Source organism: Trichoderma virens (assembly GCF_000170995.1).
Source record: "Trichoderma virens Gv29-8 chromosome Unknown TRIVIscaffold_2, whole genome shotgun sequence".
NCBI lineage: Eukaryota > Fungi > Ascomycota > Sordariomycetes > Hypocreales > Hypocreaceae > Trichoderma > Trichoderma virens.
Genome location: NW_014013747.1, coordinates 41,441 through 53,982, shown reverse-complemented (window position 1 = coordinate 53,982; position 12,542 = coordinate 41,441). Strand labels below are relative to the sequence as shown.

Below are 12,542 nucleotides of genomic sequence, written 5' to 3'. Positions count from 1 at the left end.
CGGGCTATCGAGCGCAATCAGCGGCTCTTGTCCCGCGCACGCCCAGCCATGGCTTCCACTGCAGAGGGCGGCAATCCAGCGCATAAGATGAAACGAACTGGACGGGCTCTGTGGAAAAGGAACACCCTTGGAGTGGCATCGTCATCGTCACCGGCAGGAAATCGGACAGAGAGCCAGGCAGGCGATGTGGACGATGTGCCGATTCCCGTGGCTGTCAACGATATCCTCCCACCAGCTGGGAGCTATCCGAGCGCCCCCCCTATCGAGACGCCTGTGCCTCTTCCCGTACCTATGCGAACCCCAACTTCGACGACTTCAACACTTGGGCCGACGGCGAAACAAAAGCCGTTAGCGGCGAACAAAAACATTTTGCAGGCGCAGAGGGACTGGGAGAAGAAGCAGACGTCGGTAGAGAACCAAGGTGAGCAGTGCGGTTCATGGCGTTTGCGTTGTTTGCGTTTGCGTTTGCGTTTGCTGGGCGCACAGGGCAGGGAGACAAGGGCTGTGACGGGCTGAGCCAATGGCCAGCTCGCAGTGAATCGAATTGACCAGAGCAGCCATTCACTTGGTCTCCTCCCCTGCCTACCTGTGTTTCCTCTTTGTTTTCGTTGGCTGCTGCTAACCTTTACCCTTGCACAGGTCCTACCCAGGAGGGACGTCCAAGCATACCTATACTTCGCCCTCAGGTGCACTCAGATTTGACAAAGGCATCCGCAAGGCGCCAATCGACAGAGATACTCGAGACATCAGAGACAGATGGAATGGCTGGGCTGAAGCGCTTGCCAGAAGAAGCTCTGCTCAAGCAGATGACAGAGTTGAATAGACCTACGAGTGCTGGTTCGAGACGGCGAGACTCGAGACCTCGTGTAGTTTCTTCGTCTGCCTCTGCGTCTACATCTGCGCCTGCATCTGCATCTCCATCTCCATCCACAGAGCCATTACCTTCTGATCCTGCAGATGCCATGGATACTGGGGACGGCGAATCTCCCCGCACTGGCCTTTTGACAAATGCGGACGATGAATCATATTATACTTATATAGGTGAGTACACCATGTTGCGCACGGCACTTGTGTTCGTGTTGTGTTGAGCTGACATGTCCTGCTTCTAGAGGATGACGGGTCCGAGCAGAGCACCAACAATGCACCAATTCCACCGGGCAAGGAACGATATGACGATGGCGAAAACAACGGGAAATTGCCCTTTGTGTGCCCCGTACGGGATTGCCGAGTTCTTTCCATCACTATGAGGGCTCTGTCGTCACATTTTCACGGGAAGCACAACCGCTCCTTGTTTAACGACAATGGGGATGGCACATTCTCCAAGGTTGGCGACTACGTGAACGAAGAGAGCAGTTCTCCAGGCATCATCGTGTCTTGCAATCTTCTATCGCCGGGAGCGCCACCGCCTGCGGTTCCAGAATACTCGGAGAGCCAAAAGAAGCAACTGCTTAGCAAGAAGAGCTCCCCAATGTTTAGAGCAAGCGCTGCAGGAAGCGCTCCGCCTGATACGTCAAAGCGCTCTCTGCGTGGCGACGCAAACAATGAGACCATGCTAGATGAAAGATTTCCGAAGAGGCCAAAAACCACACCGGTCCCATTGCCTGTCCAGGCCGCCACTCTTATGTCGTCGCCGCTAACGGTGCCATCAATACCACCGCCGCCGCCGCCTCCCCCTATTCAATCTTTGGAACCTCCCATGACCGATGTTCTCCGATATTTACACAGGAGTCTCTCGCCCAGCCAGCAAGTCCCTACCCGGATAGACATAATAGCATTGTCAAAATACAAGCAGGTTCGTAACCTGCCGGGTGTATGGTGGGAGCATCATCATGATAAGACACTTGATCCCCTCCAATACGCCTGTATCCTTGCATATCTTGTGGGTGAGGCGGAAGAAATGAATCCCTGTCGCAGGTGGAAAGGGCTGTCGCGGCTGAGTGATCCATGCGTGGGTTTGCCTCGAGATCTACCAGCCGAGGCGAGAGCCGCGTTCAGTAAATCGGCGACATGCATTGCTTGTCAATACCAATTTTGCTGCTACCGACTCAAGAACGAATGCGAGTGGGCCAACAATGATGGTAAGCAGGATCTTAATGGCACGACCGAGGGGGCGGTATCCCAGCAAAATCATCAATCGGTTGAAGAGAGTGATAAAGTAGTAGTACTAGAGGATGAGGATGTGGACGGCGGCGCGTCGACCAGACGGAGCAACGGTTTGTCTACGTCGACAAAGCAGCCTGAGCAATACTCCGTGCAAAGTTCTGAGAAAAAGAGCCCCCCGCTCTCAACGACTGCCCTAACAACCTCAATAGCTGGTCAGAAGCCATCATCTGCTGAGGTGGCGGAGATGGAGGAGATGGAAGACTGGGAGATAGCCCCCGGTACTATGAAGGATGAAAAGACGAATATGAGTGAGTTTAATCTTCGCCAGCTGCCACTTCTGCATTGAGGACTCATCAAACTGACTTATTACTTTAGATGTCGGTTTTTCCAACGCCTACATGTCTAACCAGCATCCCATTACGATATCACCAGGCCTTAGCTTCAACGTTCTCATTATAAAACCAGGGCACACGCATCACTGGCCTATCGAGGCGACCAAGGTGCGCACATGTTCGGTAGCCTCAGGCAAAATTAGTGTCAAGATGGGAAACGACCAGGCGTTCAAGCTGGGCCCGAACGGCCTAGTCGTCATACGGTCAGGCCAGAGTTGCATGGTAGCAAATCGGCTTTACTCGGATGCGATCCTTCACTGCACGACCTTTGAAGATGACTTTTAGCCACAAGAAATGGGATTTATTAGCGAATTAGATTTAAAGCTTTGCGGGTCGCCTAGTTAGTTACATCGAGTTGATACCCCTGTACAGGCCGGCGTTTGGGAGCTCGTTGATTCTCTGTGTTTTGCGTTTTTTGAAATCATACAACTGTTATATAAGGGACTGGGCTGTGTATATTGATGTGGCTGCCATGAATATTGTCGATGCTGGATGCTGTCTCTGGAGGCGATGATGGAGTGTACACTCCAAAACTAAGCAGCAAATAACATAGCTATAGTTTAATTTACAAATAGATGGCGCCGCTGGCGAAGAGGTTGCATGCTGCTTCAGACGCCCAGAAGTTCCTGCAAGCTGGAGTTGAGTCTGGAGCTAGATGACGAATGCCGAGCCTGGAGATGGCAGCTTCTGATCATGTGCAGTTTTTATTCAAAGTTCGGAAATGACTGGCAAATATCGCTGATGAGCTTAAAAGCTTTTTCGTGTGGACCTTGCAGTCTTGTATTTCGATCAAGCTACTCCATGCAGGGCATGTTGCTTTGAAGCTTCAAAAGCCCATGTGCCGCGGTCACGGTGGCGCAAGTCTCATGGCCAGCTATCGAGCCGAAAGGGGGGGTCAGCTGTAAGTTCGTGTAAGCCCTGTATGCCTGTTGAAGGGGCCCCTGAAAGATGCATCAGTGGCTGCCATCCATTCCGCGGCCTGGGGAGGCTGTTGTCACGAGCAAGGCAGGGGATTTGATTTTCCACATCAATGATATCTTTCATTTTTTCGCGCAGTCAGGGGATGGTTTCAGGCTTGATTTGAGTGTAACTGCGGGCGAGGTCTTTGGTGTGAGATACGAGCGAGGGTCGTGATCTGGGGTTGCGATGCTAAGGCGAGTTAGGTACCTTCTGGTGTCTTTTAGCTCTCGGGGCCTCGGATGCTATGCTGTGTGCTGGGGCGTGGGGAGGTTTCTGGCTTCGTATTGATCGGTATCTGCCTTGCTCCGATAGCGTCTGATGCCGGCAGATGGCTTGGTCTTTGCAGGGTGCGGGTATTGCGTATTCTTGGGGAGCAGGTGATGTTGAGTCTTTGTAAGTTGAGAGTGTGATTTGGATTGTGGGGATGAGAGAAATGCTGAGGGCTGATCGTGATGGAATTTGACTTTGATTTCCTTTGCATCCTCTTTTTTTCTTATTTGATTATCCAATTTTTATTCTTCACTTGATATATAAAGGGGATATTTTTTAATCAACGAGTTTCATGATGCTGCATCTCGGTACATTGCTTCATGTCTGCTTGGTCTGAACATCACCACCTATCAGCAGACCTTAGTGCGCTGTAATTACAGCGAGGGACAGCCATGGCTCTAGGCGGCGGCCCCCCGATACAGCGGGTCACCACTGGTCTCGCCCTGGACGTGCCTGTTCCCTCTCCTACTCGGACCAGATCTGGCAGAACGAGGCCGCCGAGCACCTTCACCGATACAGACGAGACTGATTTGAAGCCTGGAGATGGCGGGCAGTTTGTCGAGAAGCAGCGGGCTGGACAGGGCGGGCTGCGGTTCACGATTGATCCGGAGGGCCGACTAACACACGACGAGACGAGCGTCGACGTCGTTACGGTTCCGTGTCCGGCCGCCCATCCGCTGCGCAGCTGGAACCGCGATGGCCTCATGGGAAGGTACTTTGGCGCGCCGTCGATGCGAGATGCCGAGGTTCATGAGGCGGAGCGGCAGAACCCGTCGTGGGTGAGGCAGGGTATCCGGAGGGAGGCCAACATGGCGCGGATTCTGCTGTATGAGCATCCGGATATTAGCGAGGGGACGACACTCAACATGCTGGCTATTGCGCTGTTGGATGAGTTGAGGGCGTTGAGGACCCGGGAGAGGCATCAGGAGAGGCCGCTGCTGTTTATTGGGCACAGCATCGGAGGGTTGGTGGTCAAGATGGCGCTGGTGAAGGCTAGTAGGGATACTAGGTATGAGGGCATCTTGCGCGAGTGTTACGGGGTTGCTTTCTTTGGTGAGTTGATCCATATGTTATTTGAGTTATGGCTATGGTCTTTGTTCAACGATACTGATGATGCTGTTGATTCAACTTGTAGGAACACCGCACCAGGGCTCCAGCTACTTTGCCATGCCCACCCTCGCGTCGAGCATCCAGCACCTGCTCCAGCTCTCGGTACCTTTGCCTATATCGTTGACGGACGATCTGCGCATGGGAAACCACCTTCTCCTCCATGTGGATGAGGACTTCAAGGTCGTGTCAGACGATCTCCGCGTGTGGACGTTTTACGAGACAATCGACTCCCGCCTCTCTGCCAACTCGGGAAACATCTACTTTACCGCGCCGCTCACGTCGATCAAGTCTGCTATTCTCGGGATGCGCCAAGAACGTATTTTCCCCCTGCAGAGCGACCACGCCAACATCGCGTCGTTTGGGAGACACAATGTTCACACTCTACGCATGTTCCTACGACAACTAGCGGAAAACATTGAAAAGGCGGATTCAAATGCTAGAGAGGACGCAAGAGGGGGCAAATGGATGCTGAACTTGGAGCAAAAGGTTACGGTAGAGGTCCATGGCTTCTTTGACGAGGCGGGCATTGAGGATGGCACCGTGCGAGCTTGGTCCACGAGGTTGCCGCTGAGAGAGTTTATGAATAAAGGTCCAGAAGCCTGTCTCAGCGAGAGATTGAATGAGGTGGAAATCCCCCCCGAAGAAGGAAGATTCCTGGCTATGAGAGGAAGGACGGGCTTGGTTGAAATGGAGGGACCGCCGGTTACTGTTTCATTTCCTCCCGATCCTGTGACTGTGAAGAATGCTCTGGGAATCAGCCACGCCGAACTTGAGCATGAACATGAACATGAAAATCCTCATCCTCTGCTTCACCAGACTTCGGCGCCCCCTGCAGTGTTGCCAGTCCCGCCATCGCCACTCATTCTTCCAGTTGACTCCCCTAGATCAAGGCCGAGGTTGAGCACGGAATCTGCACCAACGGCAATGGTTTCGCAGCCCGGCGTTGGACCCTTGACGCCTCCCTCTCGACCCAACTCGCTTCCCCCTCGGCAATCGACGCCTTTTCGCAAGCCGTCACCTCTCATGCGTGCTAGCTTGGATCAGGAGCTCGCCATTGATCGCCTATCACCTCCTTTGAGAGGGAGAGTGGGGAGAAACTCCTTCAGCCGCTCAATGAGCCTTGATAGCGACATCGGGGGCACATCTCCTCCTCGATATCGCGACTTTCCACCTTTCTCCCAGAGGAGCCGCAGCACATTCGATAGAGTTCTCACAGGAGAGGAGAATGATACTGAAGATGATGAGCTTGATGCATCCCCGAAGCTACCTGAGAGTGTTCTTGCGATTCGAAAAATGGCAAAAGAAAAGGGGCATAGAGCAAGTGAAAGCGCCATTGTGGATGATGCTCCTCAAACCCCTTTTATGAAGCCAATGGCCAAGGCGCGCAAGTTTGTTTGGATTCATTTGCCGTTTAATAATCCTACCTGGGTAACTGTAAGTGGCCTCCCATTACTTACTCTCCCCAAGAAGAAGCTATGTTACTAATATGAAATACTTCAAGTCTGTTCTTCAAACGTTGCAAGTATCGTACCAGCGAGACTTTTCTGCTCTATCGAATCACGACTTTTGGGTCAGGAGGCACACGCGTGGTAGGCATGCGCAGCATTATGCGCATTTTGCAAAGCCAGGGTGCTATTTTACGGCGCCTCGAACTTGTAAGTGGACCTTGATTCTCTGCTCTTGGAAGATTCAATACTCAACTCTCTTGGATAATTAGTATCTCCACGAGGTCATTCAGGACCGAGCCGCTCCCTTTCCCCCCCTGGCGGAGACGATCAGATGTATGTCTGTCTGTTTCTTCCGTACCTCCACTTTGACTCGTACAAGAGGCTTATTCGCCGGCGTGAACTGATTGCTAAGCGCCTGGCCCACGGCAGGGCTCGGCCCATTCCTGAATCTGTAGCCAAATCAGATTCCTTGGAGTTGCAAGTCGTATGGGAGTTCCTGGGGCACGACCCGCCAATCAATTGCCGGCGCACGCTAGATCAGTTTGGGTATCCGTCAATGAGGGATACGCGATCGCGGGATGATGACCAGATGTTGTATAAGTTGACAAAAGAAAGGTACTACGATGTAGCAGAGTATCGGGGGCTGTATAACCAGACTTCTGGCAGCGATCTCAGATCTGGAGACAGCAGCAATAAAAGCGGAAACGGAAGTGGAAGCGGTAGCGGCAGTGGAAGTCGCACATCTAGCTGGCGAGAGAGACTAAGCAAAGAGGCTGAGGAGAATGGCGAAGAGGAGACTGAAAAGGACGTGCTGAATGGAAATGTGCTCATGGTGGATCAGCTATGGCTCTGGACTATCTCAACTCGTAAGTCCATGCCGTTTTCTTGTTGGTGTGATCCAAGACTAAATCTTTACAGATACACTACTCTCATTCTTCCCCAAGCGAGAGAGCGATCCCATCGAGGGACCGCTGTATCAACAAGCAGATCTTCGAGACAGCATCTTCAACGATGTCAATGTAGATTTAACACGCCTATGTGATAACTCCCTGGACCTTGCCGCCTTGGCAGCTCTGCATGCGGTGAGCGTGCTTCTTGATCGCGCTTCTCATCCTGATTTAGAAGTGTTCCGAATATTTGAAGAAGCCATTAGTGTCTTGGTGAGTCGAGCTGCTGCATCTTGACGGTATATTGAACTTGTTACTAATATGCTTGCTAGACCGAAAAGCTTACAACATCGCTCAAGGAATTCCGCTCAGAGGGATTTCGTGACAAGGCCTTCGACTACGAGCCGGTGGAGAATAAAGCTCGATCAATTCGGGAGCGGCATAAAGAGGAGGGGCGACGGGCTGAGCAGGAGAATAGAGACAACACATCAGCGTTGTTGGAGCTTCGAGACATTGAGGACGAATTGGCAACGCTGCTTGGTCTTTTCGAGAGACAGTCCAAAGTAATTTCGTCGATGCACACCATCTACAACCGCCCCGAGATGCGGCCGCACACAGTCCATGGAAGAGGATTCCTTGCTGAGGCGCTGAAGCGACTGGCTGAGTATATCCATACGACAGAGGAAATGGTTCGCCGGGTGAAGAACACCCGAGACGAGTACGACAAGCTGCTTCAGATGGTGCAACGGCAGGCACAAGTCGACGAAGTGCGACTAAGCAGGCTGCACGCGGATCTCGCCAGCGCGCAGAGCCGAAGCGTCCTGATCTTCACCACGTTCACGGTCATCTTTCTTCCACTGCAGTTCTTCACGGGTGTCTTTGGCATGAACACACGCGAGTGGGGAGGCGGGGACAACCTGACGCTGAAGACAATTGGCGTGATTGCAATTCCGGCAAGCGTCGCTTTGATCGTTGGGACGCTCATCGTTGCGTGGAGCACCACTGCGCGACGCTTCTTCAAATGGATCGGCAGGCGATACGGCAGGATGATGCGCTGGTTATACGTGATTTTTGGGAGACCCGTGACTAGGAAGGTGATGATATTCATAGCAAAGAGGGGGAAACGACGGCAAAGGCAAGGGGATGATCGCGATGGAAATGGTGGGCTGAGTACGGAGACGAGCGACTTCTGGGAGAGGCATAGGCTTGAGAGGGAGAGGGGATATCAGATTCCCGAGGTGAATAAGGCGCCGCCGGTGAGTAAGTCGAGGCTGAAGAGGAGCCAGGGAATATTTTGATGGGCTATGTTTGCATTGTATTTTGTTTTACTTGTGTTGTGTTTGATGGCATACATATACGAAAAGGGGGCTGGCTCCCTAAATGACGGTGTCAGTACACTAAGAGATACCAGATACATGAAATCAATTCATTATTTGTTGTTTTTCATTCTCATTCTCATTCTTGTCCTTTAGTACAGCTACAATGAGCCCTCAATCATCTCATTGCATGTCCCATCCCGCTCATCTAGCACCAACCTCGCGCACTCGACTCCTGCAACAGGCAGCTTGACAACGCCACCATCATACGGCAAGTGGGTTGGCAGGATGCCCAGCTGGCGCAACACTGTTCCCTGATCCCACCAGATGTGCTCGTGGTAGAGCCTATCGCCGCGGACGTTGATGACGCCGACCATGGGGATGGCAAGGGGCTTGTTGGTGGGGGGGATGCCGGGGATGAGGGCGGGGATATGCTGCGTGTGGGTGCAGCAGAAGATGAACTCGTCTGTTTATTTATTGTGTTAGAATGGGCTCTTTTGAGGTGAGCGGGAGAAACTTGCCGACGATGCGGTCTGGGCCGACGGTGCGGGAGACGGGCTTGAGGTGCGTGTCTGGGGGGTTGCTGTGATTTTGAAGAGTTAGAAAAGGGTGTCTCGATGGCATTGCGGGTGTGGGTTTGGGTTTGGTTACCAGAAAATGAAGTGATCGCGGTAAAAGGCGGTTAGTTTCTCACGGCCGATGCCTCCCGTCATCTAGACGTGTCATGAAGAGGCAGAGGTTAGTCGTCCCTGCTTGAGGCTGTATTTGTGTATTATCTGATGGCTATGACTTACCGTTGGGACGTGATTAACATATGGCTCCGCCTATAGTGATAAGTTAGAGATCAACGGCAAATAGCGGGTTGATGGATATGGAGATGTAAACAAACTCACCACCATGGTCGCCATGGTTTTGGCCACACTTCGCCCTTCGAATTCCCAGTAGCAGTGCTCCTCCCAGATAGCCTCGAGATCAAACGTCGGCCCGCCAAGATGTTTTCGTAAAAAGACTAGACTGCGTGTGTGAGACATATTAGCAGCAGCGTTGTTGTACGCCGCGGCGGAGGGGAAAATGAAGTGAGGCGTTGTCTCGGGATAACAGTGCACCGTCACATTGGACTTTTGCTCATCACTGTCGTCGAACTTTGGTTTCGAAGCCGTGCCGGTGTGAGCGAGCAGCGGGATCGAAGTGGTGATTTCGGGAGCGGCGTTGGAGAAGGCGACGATGCCCGCGATTCCATGTTGCTGCAGGCGGTCGGCGTCGAGGAGCAGTGAGCTGATGATGGCCTCTTCATACACGACCAGGGCGAACTTGTCTTTGGTGTCGACGCTTTCATGCTTCCGGAGCGCATCCACAGCATCCCGGATCAAGTTGACGACGTCTGAGGCTGAGGCGTCGTCGCCGGTGAGTTCCATCTCAGGCTCGGGCAGGGTGATGGCAACAACGGCGAAGCCCTCCTCGGCCCATTTGAGCAGCGGCTCGGGGTCGAGCGGCTTTTCGGCGCCGGGGGCGAGTTGCGGGATGGCGCCGGGGCCTGGAAGGATCAGGATGAGGCCTGGGCCGGAGCCGCGGCGGGAGAGCGGCGGCTGGAGGACGGAGGAGGGGCCGAGGACGGATGACGGAGCGGAGGGTGGCGGAGGGGCGGATTCGGAGGGGGAGGCGGGATTGTAGGATGTTGGGGGAGGGGCGGCCATTTTATTTTAATCTTTTCAATATTATTTTTGGTGGATGGATGTTTTGGACGTGTGTGTTTATTTTTAGATGATTGTGTTTGGTGGAAATAGTTGGGAGTTGTGATGTAAGTATGAATCGATTTTATTGTTCGATTTTATGGCTGAAGATGAGGGGCTTATACAAGTACGTTTTGTCGATCCCCGCCATTTGTGAGTGAGGGGCCGTCCCGAGTATTGGTGACAGCTGTTGACTATCGGCACTCTGATTATTGATTCTGCATGCATAAGAATGTGTACATGTTGTTTTTGGGTTTCTTGCAAGATTGGGGTCATTGCTTGCAGCTCTGCAACTAGTCCAGATGTCAATGTTGATTGTTGATGTCCACAACAGTGTATGTACATGCACTCTACAACCTACCTATCCTTCGTCGCAGGTCTTTGGACTCATGTGGACGCTGAGTTGAGTATGTCATTGGCCTGCACTATTCCACCAATGTTCCGTCCTCAGTTGGTGATGGTTGAGCTTCTCACTCCTAATCGAGATAGTCAACAGCCCCGCTTTACATTGCTTCTGTCGTGAGTGCACCTACACCCATTACCAACGCCACAGGGAAGAAGAAGTGAGATGAAATAATTTATGATGGATCCAGAAATTTATAGTATTTGCATACATCAGTGGCATAGTCGGCGACTGAGCTGTGGGCCGACGATGGTGGCCCAGCCTCTTGATTCGTGTGCCGTCTGATCCCTGGTTCCTAACCAATGATTCTTGCACGACGTGCTCGTGGCGTGAGAGGCGGACGATGCTTGGTTATCTACCTCCCAAGGAGACGGACAGCCGCGCAATATGGGCCAAAGCCCGATTAAAAGACGGGAGATGCCAGGCTAAATCCATGTAAACAGCAACAAACTGAAGCTGCCTTCCGGCAAGAATGGGCAAGTAGTCGATAGCTTTCTGAGAGAAGTACATGACGGCTAATTAATCTGACCATCGTCTCGCAGATCGCCGCTGCTTTCTTGTCTCTCAGCCAATCGAAGCCGTAAGCCCTCCAACCAAAGTTACAACATGGCGCACTATTGGAAACGGCAAGCCAGTACCGAATCTCAACGAGAGGCTCCCATTCATGGAGCATTGGGCATTGTGTGTCCTGCCTTCTGGGAGTGATGCAGTTCCATCTGATCCATCAGCCCGAGAGGCCTTCTTGAATGCAGACTACTTCGATCTTGGCGTATCGAGACATTCCATCTTCCGCATGGTCAGCGGGAGTGACTCATATATGAGTTTCATTCATTCTAGCCCGAAGCGGGAACCAGCCGCAATCATGGATATCTCGAGTGCTCTAGAGATAGGGTCGACCGGAAGATCAAACGATTGGATCTTGGAGCGAGGTATATCTCACAACATTCATATCAGCATCTCCAGAAGCTTCAACTGATCTTTTCTTAAGCCCACTTCCTGGTCCATAACTGGGGGACCTATCGGCCTATTCTATGGAACTGCCAACACTTTGCCGTCTTCATCGCTCAGATCACTGTTGCTACAGAAGAATCAGCTTCAATCATAAGCAGAATAATGTCATCCAGGCGTGAATTTGTGTTCAACAAACGAATACAAAGGCATGTTGGTTGTATGGTCGGGCTTGGTGCCTCAACCTTTGTCCCCGTCGTTGGTCCAGCATTGGCTTTGGGCTTCTGGGCAACTGCACGCATTCGCATGGCCACAGATTATGTGAAAGATACACAGATTGCCTCACAATGGAAGACATTTGTGGGGAAATGCGAAGAACTGCACCAGATTTGGTTCCGGTAGCAAGAATAGAGGCAGATGGGCGCTTCATAATATTGCGCGGAACAGGTATGTCGCAATACATGTAGTGTTTGTTAATACCCATTATACCAACATCTTATTATTTGGCCAGCTCGATCCCCTTTCCTAAGAGGATCCAAAAAAAAGAACATACGCTATTGAGCAGTGTGAAGTATATATACATTTATAGAGGCTAAATTTAATATCAAGATAAGAGGTTCAACAATGCTGTAACAGCTGAGATATACATGTATAATGCTACCATTCCGAACATTTCCGGCTTTCATCTTATCAAATTATTTACCCAAAGATTTCCATGTCCATAAGCGAGTCTCATTACTATTTATGTCAATGGCGTCGGTAGTCCGCTCATAGAGCAACAAGATTGACAAATGTCAGACTGCAGACGCCATCGAGTGGGAATATTATACTGTATAGAGGGGCAGATGCTTTACTAAGAGATGAAGCTTAAGACCCTGCCATCCCGAGCAGAGGGGATAATATAGCTATTAAGCTGTCAGCACTCTTAATACTGGACGCTTTTGAAGTTTTATATAGCCGTTTCTATATTCCTTA

At 51.7% G+C, this 12,542-nt stretch overlaps 3 protein-coding genes across 3 annotated transcripts; 2 read left to right on the top strand and 1 right to left on the bottom strand.

Moving 5' to 3' along the window:
- Positions 1–1,192: 1,192 nt before the first annotated feature.
- On the top strand, positions 1,193–8,417 carry TRIVIDRAFT_112183 (uncharacterized protein; the record flags this gene model as incomplete). Its single annotated transcript, XM_014104669.1, has 8 exons — positions 1,193–1,411; positions 1,574–2,411; positions 2,479–2,717; positions 4,106–4,778; positions 4,861–6,273; positions 6,553–7,149; positions 7,202–7,443; positions 7,503–8,417. Coding segments are annotated over 8 exons (5,136 nt in total), but the record flags the coding sequence as incomplete, so codon positions are not given.
- Positions 8,418–8,659: 242 nt separating this feature from the next.
- On the bottom strand, positions 8,660–10,078 carry TRIVIDRAFT_135855 (uncharacterized protein; the record flags this gene model as incomplete). The annotated part of the gene is made up of 5 exons (XM_014104668.1): positions 8,660–8,947; positions 9,012–9,069; positions 9,138–9,199; positions 9,281–9,310; positions 9,380–10,078. Coding segments are annotated over 5 exons (1,137 nt in total), but the record flags the coding sequence as incomplete, so codon positions are not given.
- A 1,205-nt stretch (positions 10,079–11,283) lies between these two features.
- On the top strand, positions 11,284–11,969 carry TRIVIDRAFT_218096 (uncharacterized protein; the record flags this gene model as incomplete). Its single annotated transcript, XM_014104667.1, has 2 exons — positions 11,284–11,548; positions 11,608–11,969. The coding sequence occupies 2 exons, from the start codon at positions 11,284–11,286 to the stop codon at positions 11,967–11,969; spliced, it is 627 nt and encodes a 208-aa protein (XP_013960142.1).
- Between the last annotated feature and the right edge of the window lie 573 nt (positions 11,970–12,542).